At 43.8% G+C, this 17,488-nt stretch overlaps 2 protein-coding genes across 3 annotated transcripts; one reads left to right on the forward strand and one right to left on the reverse strand.

Moving 5' to 3' along the window:
* Positions 1 to 1,196: 1,196 nt before the first annotated feature.
* On the forward strand, positions 1,197 to 11,144 carry LOC139222521 (solute carrier family 2, facilitated glucose transporter member 4-like). 2 transcript variants are annotated; one of them, XM_070854302.1, is made up of 11 exons: positions 1,197 to 1,390; positions 3,522 to 3,617; positions 4,978 to 5,138; positions 6,689 to 6,813; positions 6,980 to 7,095; positions 7,330 to 7,492; positions 7,911 to 8,098; positions 8,247 to 8,351; positions 9,847 to 9,948; positions 10,027 to 10,230; positions 10,346 to 11,144. In XM_070854302.1, exons 1-11 carry the CDS (start codon positions 1,358 to 1,360, stop codon positions 10,568 to 10,570), a joined length of 1,518 nt encoding a protein of 505 aa, XP_070710403.1. In that variant the 5' UTR covers positions 1,197 to 1,357; the 3' UTR covers positions 10,571 to 11,144. The 2 variants fall into 2 exon arrangements, with proteins under 2 accessions (XP_070710403.1, XP_070710402.1); XM_070854301.1 differs by having other exon boundaries at positions 9,847 to 10,230.
* Positions 11,145 to 12,192: 1,048 nt separating this feature from the next.
* Positions 12,193 to 16,571, reverse strand: LOC139222523 (Y-box-binding protein 2-A-like). Its single transcript, XM_070854303.1, has 10 exons — positions 16,438 to 16,571; positions 15,404 to 15,467; positions 15,281 to 15,314; positions 15,115 to 15,204; positions 14,799 to 15,038; positions 14,028 to 14,116; positions 13,700 to 13,913; positions 13,386 to 13,517; positions 13,217 to 13,293; positions 12,193 to 12,827 (listed from the first exon to the last, which is right to left on the reverse strand). The coding sequence occupies exons 1-9, from the start codon at positions 16,514 to 16,516 to the stop codon at positions 13,255 to 13,257; spliced, it is 981 nt and encodes a 326-aa protein (XP_070710404.1). The 5' UTR covers positions 16,517 to 16,571; the 3' UTR covers positions 12,193 to 12,827; positions 13,217 to 13,254.
* Positions 16,572 to 17,488: the final 917 nt, after the last annotated feature.

Consider the following 17,488-nt stretch of genomic DNA (forward strand, 5'->3'; position numbering starts at 1 on the left):
AAGGCAAAGAGGCCGCCAGCTCCAAGGAGAGAGTGGCGTGAGGTTGGGGGTGTGTCTACAAGGGGTGGGCTTGAATCATTCGATTGAGAGATCCAGGGCAGATATTTTTCCACTGAGCTCTTTGGCAGATCTGTCCTTTTCCCGCCTAATGCAACCCTCCCAAAACATAACACACCCCCTAATCCCCGCCTTGGTCGCACCATCACTCCATCACCAAACTTCCCCTATCCACACTTACACTGCTAACTCAGGTGGCACAGCCCAAATTTAGAGTCCACCTGTTGCCTGCTGGCAGAGGGTTAAGCTTTGTTGTGTGCAACAGCGGGGGGAGGGCTTGTGGAACGGGGTTACGTCTGGTTTGTGACCCCTTTGGCATGTGATCTGAAATAGAAAGGGATTTATGGCTGTTGGGAAGACAGACAATGGCAGCCATGGTGTCAAAGACGAGCCCCTCTTTGCTGCCGATGAGAAATGTTGAGTCATAGCTGGTGGCGTGTTGGACCCTGACGCGGGTTCGTCTAAGGTCCAACACCTGTGCAGCCACGTAGCCTCCATTATTTTACCTTCTGTAGGCGATGCTCGAGCAATGTGCACATGTCAAAACATCTTTTTATTCAACACTATGTTGCAAATGTTGCACCTCATGAGCAAAGAAAAGAGTGAGATACACCATATACTTGTATGTGAGGCTTTGCAGCTCCACTAGAGAATCTTTAAAAGTACGCATTATGCAACAAGGCTCAAGAAAATAGGCCCTGAGACCAAATTTGGCCCTCAGCAAACCTCTGCCTCATGAGCTCCAGGAAAATTATTGTTGATTTAAAGAGGAATCTTAAAATGTAATCACAGCTCTCTCTCTTTCCTTCACCATGATAAAAAACAGACCCACTCCCACACTTGTCTGTAAGATCACCATGGCTCTCTCTACTTAAGCCTTCAGCCAATAGAAGTTAAGGGCAAAAGAGCTTCCTGATTGTCTCGACCTCTGTCGCAGGACCTCAAGATCAGCCCACTGGGCCTCTCTGCACTGGAGTAGCCTCACCCTCCCTCACCCTCCTCCCCTTCTCTTCTTCACACGGAGAGAAACGTGCACGTGGGTGTGCGGGTGTCACTCTATCCCAGCTGGACGGGCACAACACAAAGTTTAAAGGAGAGAGGACAGACTGCAGCACAGGACCCACTGCATTGGGCTTTTCTTTTTTGGGGGATTTTACTTCTCTGGTGTGGTTCCGGGTGCTAAAGTGCAAAAGGTTGAAGTCGGGACTTGTTGTCCTTTTGGGGGAGTTTCACGTGTGTCCATTTGGCACCAGACGCATCTGTCATCTCCTGCTACTGAGTGCCTGGAGCTGCCAAAATCATGCCGGCCGGGTTTCAGCAACTCGGTGGGGAGGTAATTTTTTGCAACTCATAAATGTGGTTTTGCTGGTTTGTTAACTCAAAATGAAGCGATGTGATTAATTGTATAACAACAGAAAAGCCGTTTTCTCTGTCAGCACTCCGTGCGTATTTTCCATGTGGAGAGATTTTACGCACGGGTTTATCTCCGTCGTGCCCTAAAGGTGTTGGCCAAAATACACGTTTTTCTATGCCGAACTGCAGTTTACCTCGTGTGATCCAATAAATAAGCTTAAAGATGTTTATTGGTCTTTTGAAAAATGAAATTTTTTTTTTAATTAAGACGATTGAGCATAAGATTCTTATCATTTCTCCTAGCTCTGAAGAAGTAATGTTATATTTTCGCTGAAACGCTCTATATTGTCTTTAACCAAGGGTCTGAAATAATCAGGAGTTGAGAATGATAATAATTACCTTTCCAAAAAAAAGTAACTAGAGTAAAAGCTTTGATCTAAACGAGATTTGGCCCTTATTTCGTCCTGAGCAGTGACCTTGACCAGCCAAATATCTGAGTTTGCAGGTCAGAGCTTAGTACTGTGGGTTTGCTACAGGCCACCTAGTTTGACTGGTTCCTTTCCCCTCGCCCTCATAAACAATGCCTGCGTTGTAGGTTCCCTTCAGCTCTGTTTGACAAATCATTTCTAGGTGAGATGGGTGTGTGAGTTTTAAGCGTTACTCCTCTGATTCTCGATGGTTTGATATCTCATCATCTTGAAAGAAGAGAGCGTGGACTGTTATCTGTGATATCATGAAGACAGCGGCTCCTGAAGCTCCTTCACCGCCTATAAATGGGTGACAGACTGAGTGAACACCGTCTGTACCAGGGTAGGGCGATGTTCCTGGGATGTGGGAACGTGTAGTTGCTCATAAGTTTTGGCTTCAATGTAAAATAAATCCCTTAAGCATGGAAACTCAAACAAAGCAAAGCAAAAAGCAAACACTCTGTGATCCAGCCCTTTTGGTACTAAGGAATCAGTGGCTCATTGTTATATCTAACAGTTATTAAAAGTAGGAATAGATTGATTCATGATAAGTGAACAGTTAAATGAATTTATGCACATTCATCTGTCTACATGCAGTTAACTTGAGGTGCAATAGAGCATGTTTTACCTTTTCTTCTGCAAGGACACTCTCTCTCTCTCTCTCTCTCTCTCTCTCTCTCTCTCTCTCTCTCTCTCTCACACACACACACACACACACATACGCACACACACACGCACCCACTTTTGTTTTGGTTTATGAATACTAAACAGCACTTATCCAGAGACTCAACACAGCAAGGTCAAAACACAGTGTTATAGACACACGCTAACTGCACACAATACAAATTCAAACTTTGCTGAATGATCTATTGAATACAATAGAACTATGATACAATATAATCCAACAGACTGCTTACAGATTTGATTGCTTTCCTCTTTTAATTGAATTTTCTAATGTACATTATAAAATGATAAATATTTGCCAGGTTTATGATCTGTTTTTTCCACTTTAAAAGTATTATTCTTTTCAAACTGATGCCAAAATTTCACTTTAGAATTGAACAGTCGTTGTCAGGTGGCCCTCATTACCAAAAGGTCAACTTTACCGGACGCCTTATTATTACCGTGATGGGTGTGTATTTCCTGTTTATCCAGCAGGTCTGGAGAGACTTCATAAGTCCTCTAAAAGCGTATGATGAAATCATGGTGAAAATCAGCACGTTCCTCTGCGTAGAGTTATGTCTTTAGCATCGAGCTGCTAGGTAACTAATCTGCCAGTTATGAAATGGCTCTCTGGGACTAGAACACACTTTGCCGGAGGGGAAGACCTCATATCTCCAAGGTCATCCCGTCTGTCACCGTGGAGACAGGTGCCTGTGGCCTGATGGGAAAGTGGAGGGAAGCTAAAGTTCAGTCGTCAACAGTAAAGTAGCCTGTGAAGTCATGGACAGAACTGAAGACATTGTGTGTCATCAGGATCACAGTTAAATATAGTGGATGTTAGTGGAGGGCTGAAACCAACCCCAGTGTCCACTTAAGCTCTCTTGTTATTTGCCATTATCAAACACATTACTCAGCGTTCTGAAAATAATATAGTTGTTAACATGCTGTTTGCATCTGTGTGTGTGTGTGTTTCTACTGCAGACAGTGACGGGGACCTTTGCTCTCTCGGTCTTCACTGCCGTCCTGGGATCTCTGCAGTTTGGATACAACATCGGCGTCATCAATGCACCTCAGAAGGTACAGAAGCACCGACCACAAGGATGATGTTCAGCATGTGCCAAACTGGCATGGAGGTGTCTCCACAGAAGTGCTAATGCGAGACAGTGGCATTTAAGCAGACGTCAACCAAGCTGTTTCTCATATTTTACAAGGGGGTGTGTTTGACGCCACAACATCCCGTCATGCTGCCTGAAACGCTGCCAGTGATGTTTAGAAAATACACTTGGAGTCATCAGATAATATGCAAATTAGTCACATGAACATTTGACATGAAAGCAGGGAGACGGGCGACGACAGCACGCTTTTTTTTAATGGTGCTGTAACGTGGATATTTCTGTCCGGTTTATGAGGAAGGGGGTTATATAGTTAGTTATCTGTCCCATCCAGAAGGAATCGCATTTATGTAGCCCTCAAATACAAACACTGTATGTATATATAGACAGAGGCACGTGATTTTTGAAAACCTGACTTGCCCTGGCCATAAAATATGTTGCTCCTCATATTGCAGCCACATCTGGTGTTCCAGCAAGAAGGCACGCTTTAATACTGCATGTGAGAAACGTATGCAGTGCCGTGTGATTTACCTATATCATGTGTGTGTATCGTGCTGTTGTATTAGAAGAGGAAAAGTATTACAGAACAGCCTAACACGTCCACTTAATCCCACATGTTATCGTGTCAAATAACACTTAACAGAACGCTGTTGGTTGGCACGTTCACTGCCAGTCAGAGAGATGAGCGGACGCAGAGAGCTGAAGCCGCTTCAGGAGTTTCTGACTCTGGCTGCAAGGATCCAGGCAGCTGTTGATGAACCTTGACCCTCGACTACAAACACGACCCAGCTGGCGTAGTTTGACAGAGACACTAAAACCAGAATAGAAGCAGAACCGCTGTGTTTTTATGTGCCTTTGATATTTGGACTATTCTGGCCATTACTATAGAGAAATATAAGCATGTTTTTCTACAGAACCCTCTATAGACTAGGAGACCAGACATTCAGTGCCAGTATCCCTATCGGCTCTTGACAGCTTTGAAGACTCTGTGCTACTGACACACTTTGGCTGGTACCAAAAAAGTACTGAAGTTTGATCTCCAGCCCTTGGTGCGTATCAGATAGGTTAGTTTCAGGAATGTTGCTAAAGAAGAGTAGAGGAGAGTAAATCTTGCTCTGATGGTGATTCTTTGTTCCTTAAAGGCACTTTACATTATATTTTTAGTATCCTTTTACTTATTTCCTAGGCTAATCTTAAGAGAGGTTCTAACCATAACATGAACTGTTCCCGTTTCACTACCAGGGAGTTACAGGAGATGTCTAACTGGTACGGTCTGTTGTTTCAAGCTTTCTTCGGGTGTCCTGTCACTTCTGTGCCCCCTGCAGATGATTGAGAAGGACTATAATGCAACATGGGTGCACCGGCACGGAGAGTCCATCCCCGCGGGGACCCTCACCTCCCTCTGGTCCCTGTCCGTGGCCATCTTCTCCATCGGCGGCATGCTGTCCTCCTTCTGCGTGGGCTTCGTCTCCGAGTGGCTGGGCAGGTAGGGAAGCACACAGGAAGCCACACACTCTAATGTAGGTATTTCAGCTTGAAGTGGGAGTTTGATATTTTGTCCATCCAATCTCCGATCTTTGCTTTTTTCTTGTGATTAACTAGTATTTCATCTTTAGGCCTCTATAGTACCACTATTACTCAAATAAGTGCTTGTGGGTTGACTCCCTCACTTATGATGGGTTGTAAAAAGACATATGCTTCATTTTAAGGGGTCATAAGGCAAAAAGGAAACATCAGGAGCACCGGTTCAGCTTGGGTGCACTCAGGACAAGGTCTTCCTAAAAAAGCAGCGGACACTCGTGTGCGGTTTTGATGCATCTCAAGTCTCCAGTGAACAAATAGAGTTCCTTTTTAACAGTAGATATTATTGTTGTTGGGTGAAGCAGAGTGGAAAAAGAAAATGATAAACGTGAGCACAGCGAGCAGTCGACTTTGAAACATTATTTTTAGATGTTATTTTCAGAATCTGTAATGAGCTAATTGAACCATTATGTGGAGAAACCACATAGTTTACTGGAAATTTCTGGGACCCAGGAGTTGTGTTTCCTATTGTTATGATGGGATTCAACGTGATTCCTAAGAGTTGCATGCTGGGCAATAGCAGCAATTAGCATAATGAGCCAATTAAGTGCCAAAAACTGGGAATGGTAATAATTTTGCATCTAGTTAACTTACTACGTGATCGAGAGTCTAAGTCTATGTTTTTGATGTCCAGAAATTAGAATCTCTTGCCATGCAACCTTTCCTCATTAGCATAATCTGGATCCACACACATTTAAAAGCGTCGTGCTGTTAGATATTGTTTTGTTTTTATTTTTCATTTTGTATTTATTCCTGAATTTTATAACATGTTTTTATAAAGACTGTAGACCTGTAGATGACATTTTAATCATAAACGTTTATTGGAATGTTATTGGATATGAGGGTTTCTAGTAGATTAATATCAGACTCAAATTATTATTCATGTGAAAACATGTCCGGAGGGAATCTTTGATAGTTTTCAGTGTGGGCAAGTTAAATAAGTTAAATAAAATGTAATAATGCCAAACCACATGGGTGACCAGTTAAGGTGTGATACAAGGTTATTTAACAACAACTACTAGTTATTTCACTGAGGGATTCAGCAACTAACTAAAACATTTCATGTTTTTATATGGCACTGCCCTCTAGTGGCTAAAATATTACTCACACATCCAAACTGCTATGAGGAGCTAGACAAAAAAGTCTGATGTTGATATTGGTGAAATGTTGTTGTCAGATTTAGTCACCCTGAATACATCAGCCTTATTTTATGCATTGTAGTGTAATTATCACAGTACAGTATGTGATCTCAGGGGTCTGTCTGCTACTACAACTACCACAGTACTGTATCTACATATCGAACTAGTTCAATCAAACAAGTTAATTTACTCTAAATGGTATTTGAGTTCACGTGAATCTTCTGGATGATAAATTAAGACATCTGTTCCTAATGTCTCATGTCATTTGAGAACTGAATTTACAACAAAGATGCCTATCTGTGTGTGTCTTTTCCAGGAGGAAAGCCATGCTCATTAACAACCTTTTCGCCTTCATTGGTGGAAGTTTGATGGCGTTGTCGAAGCTCTGTAGGTCCTTTGAAATGATGATCCTCGGACGCTTTGTCATCGGTGCCTACTGTGGTGAGCGGCCCGCCCTTCTGCTCTCTCTCTTCTCATTTCTCGTTTTGTTTTACCGCATTTATCCTAAAAACTACAGGAAATCTACAGGACTGTATTTGAGGTCGGTCATCGTCCTTCACACCTGATGGAAAGTTTCTGTCTCTCATCCAACTTTTCCTCCGCGCAGGGTTGGCATCAGGCTTGACACCGATGTACGTGGGAGAGATCTCTCCTACAAGTCTGCGAGGGGCCCTGGGCACGCTGCACCAACTGGCTATAGTCACTGGTATTCTCATAGCACAGGTAAGACAACACATTTTATACAACTTTTCTGCTGCATGAATAAAAATTGACAGATCAAACAGCTTATTTGCATGTGAAAATCATCAGGCATGCTGTCTTAAGTTGAACAAAACTTTGATAATAAACCATGTTTCCCTGAGTTAAATGTTTGAGATTCATATTATACGAAAGCCTCCTCTTTATATGATCTTTTTAAATCTCATGCTCTCACACTTGATCCCTCTCCCTGCTCAGATCCTGGGTCTGGACGTGTTACTGGGCAGTGAGGACCTGTGGCCAATTCTTTTGGGTTTAACTGTTGTGCCGACTGTTCTTCAGATGGCACTTCTGCCTTTCTGCCCCGAGAGCCCACGCTTTCTTTATATTGTCCGCTGCCAAGAGCATCAGGCCAAGAGAGGTGAGCAGAGATTTGGCTACAATAACTGGATCATGCTGCCTTTTTGTTGCTGTTGAACTATGTGCACAATAATTGAAATTCTGTAAGATATGTCTGAGATGCTAGAGGGAATTCAGGCTAAATTACTGTGTGTTTGTTGTTTCTAAAAGCCTAGGGTGACATTGAACAGACCTGAAGATAAGACTGGATTTTTTATTTTGTGGCGAACTACTCCTTTAGTCTTAAAAAGCATTGGAGGAGTATGAAACAGACCTTGTTGCTCTCTTGGGTCACCGTATACAACATTTACGGGCTGAATGGTGTATATAAGATCTTAAATTGGCCCCGTATTTCCTCTGAGGCCTCAAAATGCATTAGAAATAGTGTCAGAAACTCTAATAACACATCACACGTCTCCTTACGCGCCTCCTTTGTGCAGGCCTGAGGAGGCTGACGGGGAGGGAGGAGGTGGGCGGCATGCTGGCAGAGATGAAGGAGGAGAAGAGGAAGATGGACATGGAGAGGAAGGTGTCTATCCTGGAGCTCTTTCGCTCTCCACTCTACCGCCAGCCCATCATCATTTCCATCCTGCTGCAGCTCTCCCAGCAGCTGTCGGGGATCAATGCAGTGAGTCATTCAGCTACGCTACATTAGACATTATTCACATATTTGCATCAGTGCCTTAAGCCCCAAACGGGGTTAATCTATAAAAAAAAAAGTGAATCTTTGAAGGATAATATTGACGCAATCTTAATCTGTTTACCCCTCTGACCAGATTTTCTACTACTCTACCAGTATCTTCATGAAGGCAGGAGTCCAGAGTCCAGTCTACGCCACTATCGGAGCAGGCGTAGTAAACTGTGCCTTCACTGTGGTCTCGGTCAGTAACTCACCCAACATGCCATCATCTTGGCTTCTGGATGTGCTCTTCCTTTCTTACAACAGAATATAACTCTAAATGTTTCATCTTTTTTTTTTTGAGTACTTTTTAATATAATGATCATAGTCCTGGGCAGCACGGTGGTGCGGTGGTTGCGTCACAGCAGGAAGGTTCCAGGTTTGAATCCGGTGGCCGACAGGTTTGCGGTTTGAACCTTGAACCTTTCTGTGTGGAGTCTTTCTCTCCAGCTACTCTGACTTCCTCCCACAGTCCAAAGTCATGTAGGTTAGGTTAATTGGTTATTTTAAACTGCCTGTAGGCGTGAATGGTTGTCTGTCTCTATGTGTCGGCCCTGTGATTGATCAGTCCAGAGTGCATCCCGCCTCTCGGCTCGGAGCTGGGATTGGCTCCAGCCACCCCTGCGACCCTTAAGGATAAGCAGCATAGACAATGGATGGATGGAGATTATAGTCCTGCTATGTACCAAAGTGTGCCTCTATTACTGTTTAACATTGTTATCAAAGAGCAAATAACACTGCAGGTTGGTTGTCCCTTTTCTTGTGCCCGCCTTGCAAACATTCCTGTGTCCAAATAGGTCAGGTTTGGTTTGGCAGGTCAAGATGTTTCAATGTCATTAAATGGGTCAAGAAGCGTGATTTTTAGTCGTGCATGGCTCATAGGACAGAAATCAGTCGGCCCACCACTTTGGTTCAGATTAAAATATCTGAATAACTTTTTAATGGATTGCTGTGGAGTTTTTGTTAGAGACATTCTGTAGGGATGCATTTCTGTGGCTGTTCTAAATGAGGAGATGCATTCAAGAACTTTATGTAGGTTACGAGCTCGGATGTTAAAGCTCAGAGTCTAACACCGCAGGCGTAGATGAGAGACCAAAGAATACGGAGTAAGGCTTCCACATATATAGGATTCTGCAAGTAATATCTGGTTTCATGTATGTGAGGGAGTACCCCAAAGATGGACGTGACCTTTCCTTGTCCGAAGAGTTGTCCAGACAGCCAAGAAGAAGAATGCTGACTTAAAGATAGCATACATAGTACATGTTCCTGCAACATGTAACATAAGAAAAACCTTCTAACACATTCATGGCTCCCAGAGGATGAATCCCTCTGACTCTGACTGGTGATTCTGGCTTTTCCTCTTGCACCATCATCATGTTGACATATGAGATTTAAAGCAAAATGTCGCCACAACTTTTACGATGGATTGTCTTGAAATCTGGAACAAACATTAATGTCCTCCCTAAGATGAACTGTAATAACTTTGGTCATCCAGCACCATCATCAGGTTAAAGTTGTTGTTGCCTGTCAAGCTAATGACCCAGTTCAACCCCACAGAGCTACTATCATGGCTGTAGACTCTTGGTGTTCAAATATTTCAGTACCAGCTGTGTGAATAGATAACTTTAGCAGGTGAATGTTTAAGTTTAAGTTTTTTGCCCACTGGGGGTAATAACCTGTTTTCTTATTTTTAACAGCTCTTCCTGATAGAGAGGATGGGTCGACGAACGCTCCACATGCTAGGACTTGGCGGGATGTGCATCAGTGCCGTCATCATGACCATGGCTCTTGCCTTACTGGTAGGTCTCCCAAAGACGCAAGCATCCTCGACTGTTGTGGGTGTTTTCTCTACAAACCTTTTGTCTCCCAACTCGCAGGACAGCATTCCTTGGATGAGCTACATCAGCATGCTGTCCATCTTCGGCTTTGTGGCCTTCTTTGAGATCGGTCCAGGTCCCATCCCCTGGTTCTTTGTAGCTGAGCTGTTCTCCCAGGGTCCGAGGCCGGCTGCCATGGCTGTGGCTGGTTTTTCCAACTGGACCGCCAACTTCATCATCGGCATGTGCTTCCAATATGTTGCTGTGAGTACTTTTTTCTTTTTTACCTTCAATAGATGTTGTGGATGTCTGATAAATGAGCCTCATTCAAGCCCATCTCCCTCTAATACTGTGTAATCTGATCCCATCCTTCCCACAGGACCTTTGCGGGCCATATGTCTTCCTGATCTTCGCAGTACTCCTTCTCTTCTTCCTCATCTTCACATTCTTCCGGGTGCCAGAGACTCGGGGCAAGACCTTCGACCAGATCGCAGCAAACTTCCAACAACACTCGGCGAGAGGAATGATGGACCTGGACCTGGACCTGGACCTGGACAAGCCCAGCACAGAGCTGGACTACTTGGGGGAGGAAAGCATCAACTGAAGTCTCTCTGCCTGAGAAACGATGGGACCGAGCACAGTTTGGGATGAACCGTGTACGTGGGCCTGACTCCAAACGTTTATTTTCTGACATGTATATTGAGGTCAATTGTTGTATTCATATAGATTGTGGTGCCAAAGCAGTGTTAAAGGTGTGTGACAATTTGGGTATTCTGTCCTTTGCTGGTACCACTGCAATATGAGGTTAACGGTTACAAATTGAGCCTTGACAAAGAAACCTGTGGATTAAGAAATTACTACTGTTGTTTCAAGGAATAAGATGCACATAAGAACAAAGTGTTTGGACTGTTGAGGCACTGACTACTAATGTGGTAGGATTTTATTCCATGGTGATGCACTCAGTTGCAATATTAACAGACGGAGGTGGAGAGACTTTGGAATTCCTGCACTTTATCTACAAAGATATCCAAAGTTTGGAGATAAAACAAAACAAAAAAAAAAACAGGATATTCTGTCATGGACGGCTTGTCTTATTTGTACTAAAGCTGGGAACACTCTAGAAGTATAAATCCAAACTGTTTGAAACACATTTAAGTGACAGATTTATACAAGTAAAAAAAGTCATTGTCAAAGTGGTTAAAAAAAAAATCCATTTGTTGTGGGTTATAAATCCTAAACCCCTTTGCATTACACAGTAATTTTGGCTGAGCATGAAGCAAATATAATGCTTTAATGTCAAGCATTGAAAAGTGCCAAAAGCCATCATCAAATTCTTGGTGAGATTTGTAATTTTGTTTACTTTTTCCTTTCATCAATTTCAGATTCAAACTAATTCTTTACTTACTGCACAAGAACTTTCCAGATGAAACGTTTTATTTGCAAAAACTAAAATTTCAGCATCAGTAGCAAAACTCAGGTGTTGGATCAGTGTATATAAATGACAAAACAATACCCAGCCTTACCAATAACTGTTCATGATGGCCCACTAAAGTTACCCGATTCTCTTCAAACCGAGCATCAAAGTCTTCATGGCCAAACTGCACTGCAATCATGTAATGTGTTCCCAGCTTAAGCGAAAGGCAAAGCGCCATCACAAAACATTATTCTGACAATGAGAAACACATTGCACATCTGCAGAAATGCTACTTTTAATGAAAATATTTTAATATTTCACATGTACATAGTGTTTTATTTGGTTGTTGATATTAAGGGTATGAGGGTCTAGAAGTTTCAGGTCTTTATGCACTCCAGTAGGTTTTTTTTTTTTTTTTTTTTTAAAAAAAAGAGGCCCCGATACAGACTAGAGCAAGATGTGCAATCAACAGGGCTGCCTGTGGAGAGTGGATCTTCTTGTACATGCACGAGCATTAGGCTCGTGTGCATTTTTCTTGGCATCTGTCCTGTGTGCTGTTTGCGGTCTATTCTTTAATGGCGTGTATCACTACCTTCTGAGGATTTGTACTTGAGGTTGTTCAGAGAGGACGTGTTATTTGTACAGAGTGAATTCTGATGATGCTGTGGTCATGTTGTGACTAAAAGACGAAAGTACTGTAAATAATGTTACTGAGAACACCTGTGAAGGCCTCTTTTAATTTCTCACCAATACTAAAAGATCTGCACCCCCCCCCAAAAAACATCAGACGGGAATAATTAAGGACTGAATCCTGAGATTTGCACACATGATTTATTAATTAGCATTTTAATGTACTGACATTGCACATAATCCCCTCCAAAGAAAAGCACACAGAAATAAGTAAAACAAAAAAATAAAGTTTCTTTTCATCAATCCATCCTCAACTGAGGAGACGAAGGGAGTAGCGTGTTTTAAGACTTGATTGGAGGTGGTAACAGAACTAAATTGACTCCCATAATGCACCAACCTCACATCTGCTTGGTTTTCCCTTCTTCAACCAAATTAAAAAGTTAAATAAAAATCAAGGCTGGTTCCTTTTATAAACGACTTGATGTGTCCCATTTAGGCAATTAAAGAAAACTAGTTTTTAAATGGGGGTTGGAATACCCGGGCGACCAAGCAGATTGTTCATTCTTTCCCATTTCCTTCTTTTTCAACGATGTACTTTCAATTTCTAAATACGCACCCACCTGCATCCCCTTCTTCCCTACCTCACCCCTCGTCAAACGTCAGTGTCTAGACAGGACAACACAAGACAAGACAAGAGGGCAGGGGGCACGAGGGATGACAGCGAGACGGGGTGGGTTGGAGGATGGGGGAGTGCAGGGGAGGGGAGAGCAGTGCATGTGTTCTGAGAAAAAAAGCTCCAGTCCTCCAACCTTAGGACCTACGAAACACAAAGACAAGAAAGGGAAAATAAAAAACACACAAAAGGGAGACACAGGGATTGAGAGAGAAAGACATTAAACACAAAGGCACCTCTAACCCTGAAACAAGGATTATATTGATCTGAAATCCAGGTCCCTAGAGCATTCAGTGAAATTCAGTCCAAACATAAACAGAAGTCCTTAAAACTCCACAAAGAAAACCTCGCCATCCCTTGAATGCCGTCATTCCACCTTAAAAAACAATGGACAGGGAAATGTCACTACAGCAGTCTGCTAAAGTCCGTCATCTTGCTCTCTGTGAAAGACCTTTAGCAGAACAAGTGCAACCCTACACCCTCAAGTCACACCCCCATGACCCAGACCTGACCACTGCACTGTGGGGTCCCACCTCTTGCCAAGGGTCACGTGACTGTCCTCTCACTGGCGTCACTCTGCTGGTGCTGGGACTGTTGTGGCAGCTGCCTGCTGTGGGGACGGAGGAGGAGGAGGTGTGTGTCAACACAAACACACACACAGGTAATCATACAAAAACAAAACAGTAGAAAATGGCGCCTTACCTCAGGGGACTTTGGCGTTTTAGGAGAGGTTTTGGGGGAGGTCTTTGGTGATTTTGATGTAGATTTAAGGTCAGCAGGTTTTGAGGTCTGAGGAGGGGTACCAGGCTCAGATGCAGACTTCTCTGTATCGTTCTGCAATATGCACAAGTTAAACATGCTATTGTAAGCCAGTCAGGATTCCACCATTTAAAATATGTCGCTTTTAAAAATGTCCCTATTAAAACATCCTCACCTGGAGATAATTCATGTCTGTCAGGTTGAGATAATAGATTTGCATGTGATGCAGCTTATGACCGTAAACAGTAACCACTCACTTTCGAGGTAGAGGACTCTGAGTTTCTTTGCCTGCGGCGTCTGGACTGGCGGCGTTGCTGCTGCTGTTGTAGTTTCTGGCCCTCAGCTGCTTCTCCGTTGGTCTGCGGGCCCTCTGAGGCCTCCGTCTTCTCCTCGCTTTGCGCCTGGCTTTCTTCTGGAACAGCCTCCTGGTCGTCTGCAGCCTGATCAGTTGGCGGGCGAGGGCGGAACGGCCTGCGAAGCCCAGGATAGACAACGTTTTAAAGAAGAAAGAAAAAAAAAAAAAAAAAAGCTCTGAATTTGTGCAATTCAGGATCAGAAAAAATTCAATCATAGGCGTCTGGTCACCTGCGGTACGGCCGCCAGAATCGGCGCTGTGGCAGTCGCTGCGTTTGGTCGCCTTCTGCCTCTTCGTTCTTTTGCTCTCCAGCTTCACCCTGACAGGTTGAGCAGACAATTCAATTCAATTCATTTTGTATAGCCCAATATCACAACAGAGTGTCTCACAGTGTTTTACAAAGTTCACTGAAATAAACAAGAAGTGTAAGCGAACAAACAATCTAATAAAGAGTCCAGCAGTCGATGAGGCCAAAGGATCAGTCAGATGGATCAGACCGAGGCATCACCTGCCCTTTATGACCCTCCTTCTTCGGGAAGGAAAAACTCAAAAAACCCAGTGGGAAAAGAGAAACCTCCGGGAGCACCACAGTGAAGGAGAGATCCAGCTCCCAAGGACGGACAGGCTGGAGCCTTGGACAGACGCAGATCCATTGGCTGGTGGAGAACCACATCAGCGGGACCAGGACCAGGATCCATAGGAACCAGGGAACCACATCAGCAGAACCAGGACCCATAGGAACCACATCAGCAGGACCAGGACCAGGATCCACAGGAACCAGAGAACCACATCAGCGGGACCAGGACCAGGATCCACAGGAACCAGAGAACCACATCAGCGGGACCAGGACCAGACAAGACTTCAGAACGGTTCAAACCTCAGCCCATTACTCTCAAGAGCTTCTTGCAATATTCAAAAACCCTTCCCCCAATGTCAAAGACAAAGACTGCTTTACTCTCATGAGTTGTAGTCAACCAACCCCTTGTACCAATCCTGCTTACATCTTGTGCCTCCTGCCGAGGCCTGCGAGGCCTACGGCGGCGCTGCTGAGGTCTCATTCCTCCGTTCTCCACTGCTTCTGCGCCCTCAGAGGGAGCTTGCCCGTCGGCTGGTTTGCCCTGGTCGCCAGGCCGAGGGCTGCGAGGGAAGAACCGCCGGCGGAAGCGGCGTTTGTTGGGTGCATACCGGCTGCCTTTGACTGGAACGCCACCTGGACCGGTTACGTTGGCCGCTTCTGAGCCCTGTGGGGGGAGAGGGGCAGCGTTGGGAAATGTAAAAATCAGCAGAGTTAGACTGCATGGATTCCCAGATTCTTACCTTGGCTGCTTCAATCACATCAAACTCTACGACCTCCCCGTCTCCCACGCTGCGGAGGAATTTCCTAGGATTGTTCTTCTTGATCGCAGTCTGAGGACACAGATTTATCATCAGGAGACCCGTTCCATCAACCCATTAGACGCCAATAAAACAGCCTTCGCCTTACCTGATGAACGAACACGTCTTCTTTGGTATCATTCCTGTGAGAAACACAATCCGATTAGCAAATCTGGCTCATGTGGCTTTGAATTAGACTAAAACTGCAGTTATTATAGAGGAAACACATTACCTGTTTATGAAGCCATATCCATTACGCACATTGAACCACTTGACTGTGCCTTGGACCAAAGTGGCTACAACAACAACAACAGGTTGCACAATTTAAAACAAAATCCCAGTGACATTTCACATGAGATGCATTGTCATTCACAGAACACACTTTAATCTCTGCCTGTATCGATGGCAGCCCTGCTTACGACAAGAAATGGGCGCTCTGCGTCAATCATTAACAGGAAGACTTTGAAACCAGGGCGGCACTGGGTCACGAGCTAAACAACAAGGCTGCAGGATTCATCTCAGGAAAAAAAGAAAGAGATCCTACAGACAAGACTCAAACAGGAGGCCGAGCAGTGGCCCTTGAAAAGAAATGGCCCCAAACGCGTTTAATTGGCACGTTCGCTTCTCAGTAAAATGAGTCGCACCTGTGTGGGCGCGCGCACGTACCGGCTGGAGCGCGTGACAGCTGATAAGGAGGGAATTTGGGTCATGTGTTCACACTGTTAACACACACACACTTTAAACACTGGTAATATGGCTTCTTTTTGTTTCAATACAAACACAACTATATTAAATAAAATGTAGGGAGAACAAATCATCTGGTGACTTTATTTATTTTGGTTAACTTTAAATAAAATGACCCTGATATGCTCATATGAGGCTTCACAGTTAGATGGTTGACAACTTTTGTATGAATCACTTCCCACAGAATCTGTGCGTAAAACTCAGGACACGTGTTGCTCCAAAAAAAAAAAAACACGAACCGTGGTGTCAGTGACTGAAGTGATTGACTGGCCAATTTACTTTTTCCCCTTTTTTTTTTGGCTGATTTAACAAAAATTGTATTTTGCTGTAGTTTTAATTAGTTGATTTTAAGTTTCACATAAGACAAAGCCGATTTTTTTTTTTTTTTTTTTTTTTTAACATTAGTTGGAACAAAAACGCAAAAGAAAAAAACCTTATGGGGCAACAATGCAGCCTCTCCATTTCACTCACATCCACATGAATTAAAACTAAGAGGCAGGTTTAATGTGTCTCTACACCCACCTATAACTTTCCTCTCCGGCTGCGGCTTGTCCTCCACAGGTGCCGATGGTGGAGCGCTCTGCGCCTCGGCGTCGGTCATGCTCTCTGTCGGATTACTTTACTTTCACTCCGGAGTCCCCTCCCTCCTGCTCTTCCCGAAACTTTTCTTCTTCTTCCTCTTCTTCTTCTTTCAGGTGTGACGGCAGTCGGCATCCTCGGTGGTGCATTACCGCCGCCTCCTGGATGAACTCCTCCTCGGTGTCCCTCAGCTCAGCCATTTTCTGTCCTCCACACCGCCTGATCTCAGGCCTTACTGGCTCACATTCACTTGTCTCTCCTCTGGATGTCTTCTGTATATACTACTACTGATAATCCTATAATAAAAAGTGCACTGTCAGGGTGTTAGTCCCCTTATTCTCACCAAGGTTATTGCAGTTTCCTACAACTAAACTAAAACATTTTAGTGGACAGAAATTAAAATAAATCTTCAGAGGTAAAAAAGTGAAATAATATTGTGTAACAAACTAAAATAGATTAAAATTAAAGGCATACAGGAAATGGTGTAAGTTTGTCAACACAACCAGCATGTGAAGGTACTTCACTTCACTTTATATCATAATATAAAAAAGTAAACTAACATGACATCAACCTGTGTTAACACTACACAGGGTGACTACACAACAGGAGGCCTATATATGAGGGAAAAAATCACAAATTTGTGTGTCAATTTTTTCAAATGTTCTCTGATCTCTGCCTTTTCTGACATGATGAATAATCTCACCTCTTAGTTATTTAGACGAAGCCACCTGAGAAGCTGAGAGGAGAAAAGTCTCTTAGGTGAACTGCTGGTGTTCAGCCAGTGATGGACGGCTAACTCACTCCAAACCTGTTGGATGGATTCAACAGAGAAGTCCTGTTTCTGTCCAGCAGGGGGAAGGAAAGACTAGGGCCAGCTTCATGCATTCAGCGTGGTGGTGATGCGGCTGCTGATGGTGGCATTGATTTAGGAGAAAATCAGTCAGGGGATGGGGACAATTTTCATTTTAGCATTAGATAATTATCATTACTGAGA

The sequence above is a fragment of the Pempheris klunzingeri genome, chromosome 23 (assembly GCF_042242105.1).
Source record: "Pempheris klunzingeri isolate RE-2024b chromosome 23, fPemKlu1.hap1, whole genome shotgun sequence".
NCBI classification, from domain to species: Eukaryota; Metazoa; Chordata; class Actinopteri; order Acropomatiformes; family Pempheridae; genus Pempheris; species Pempheris klunzingeri.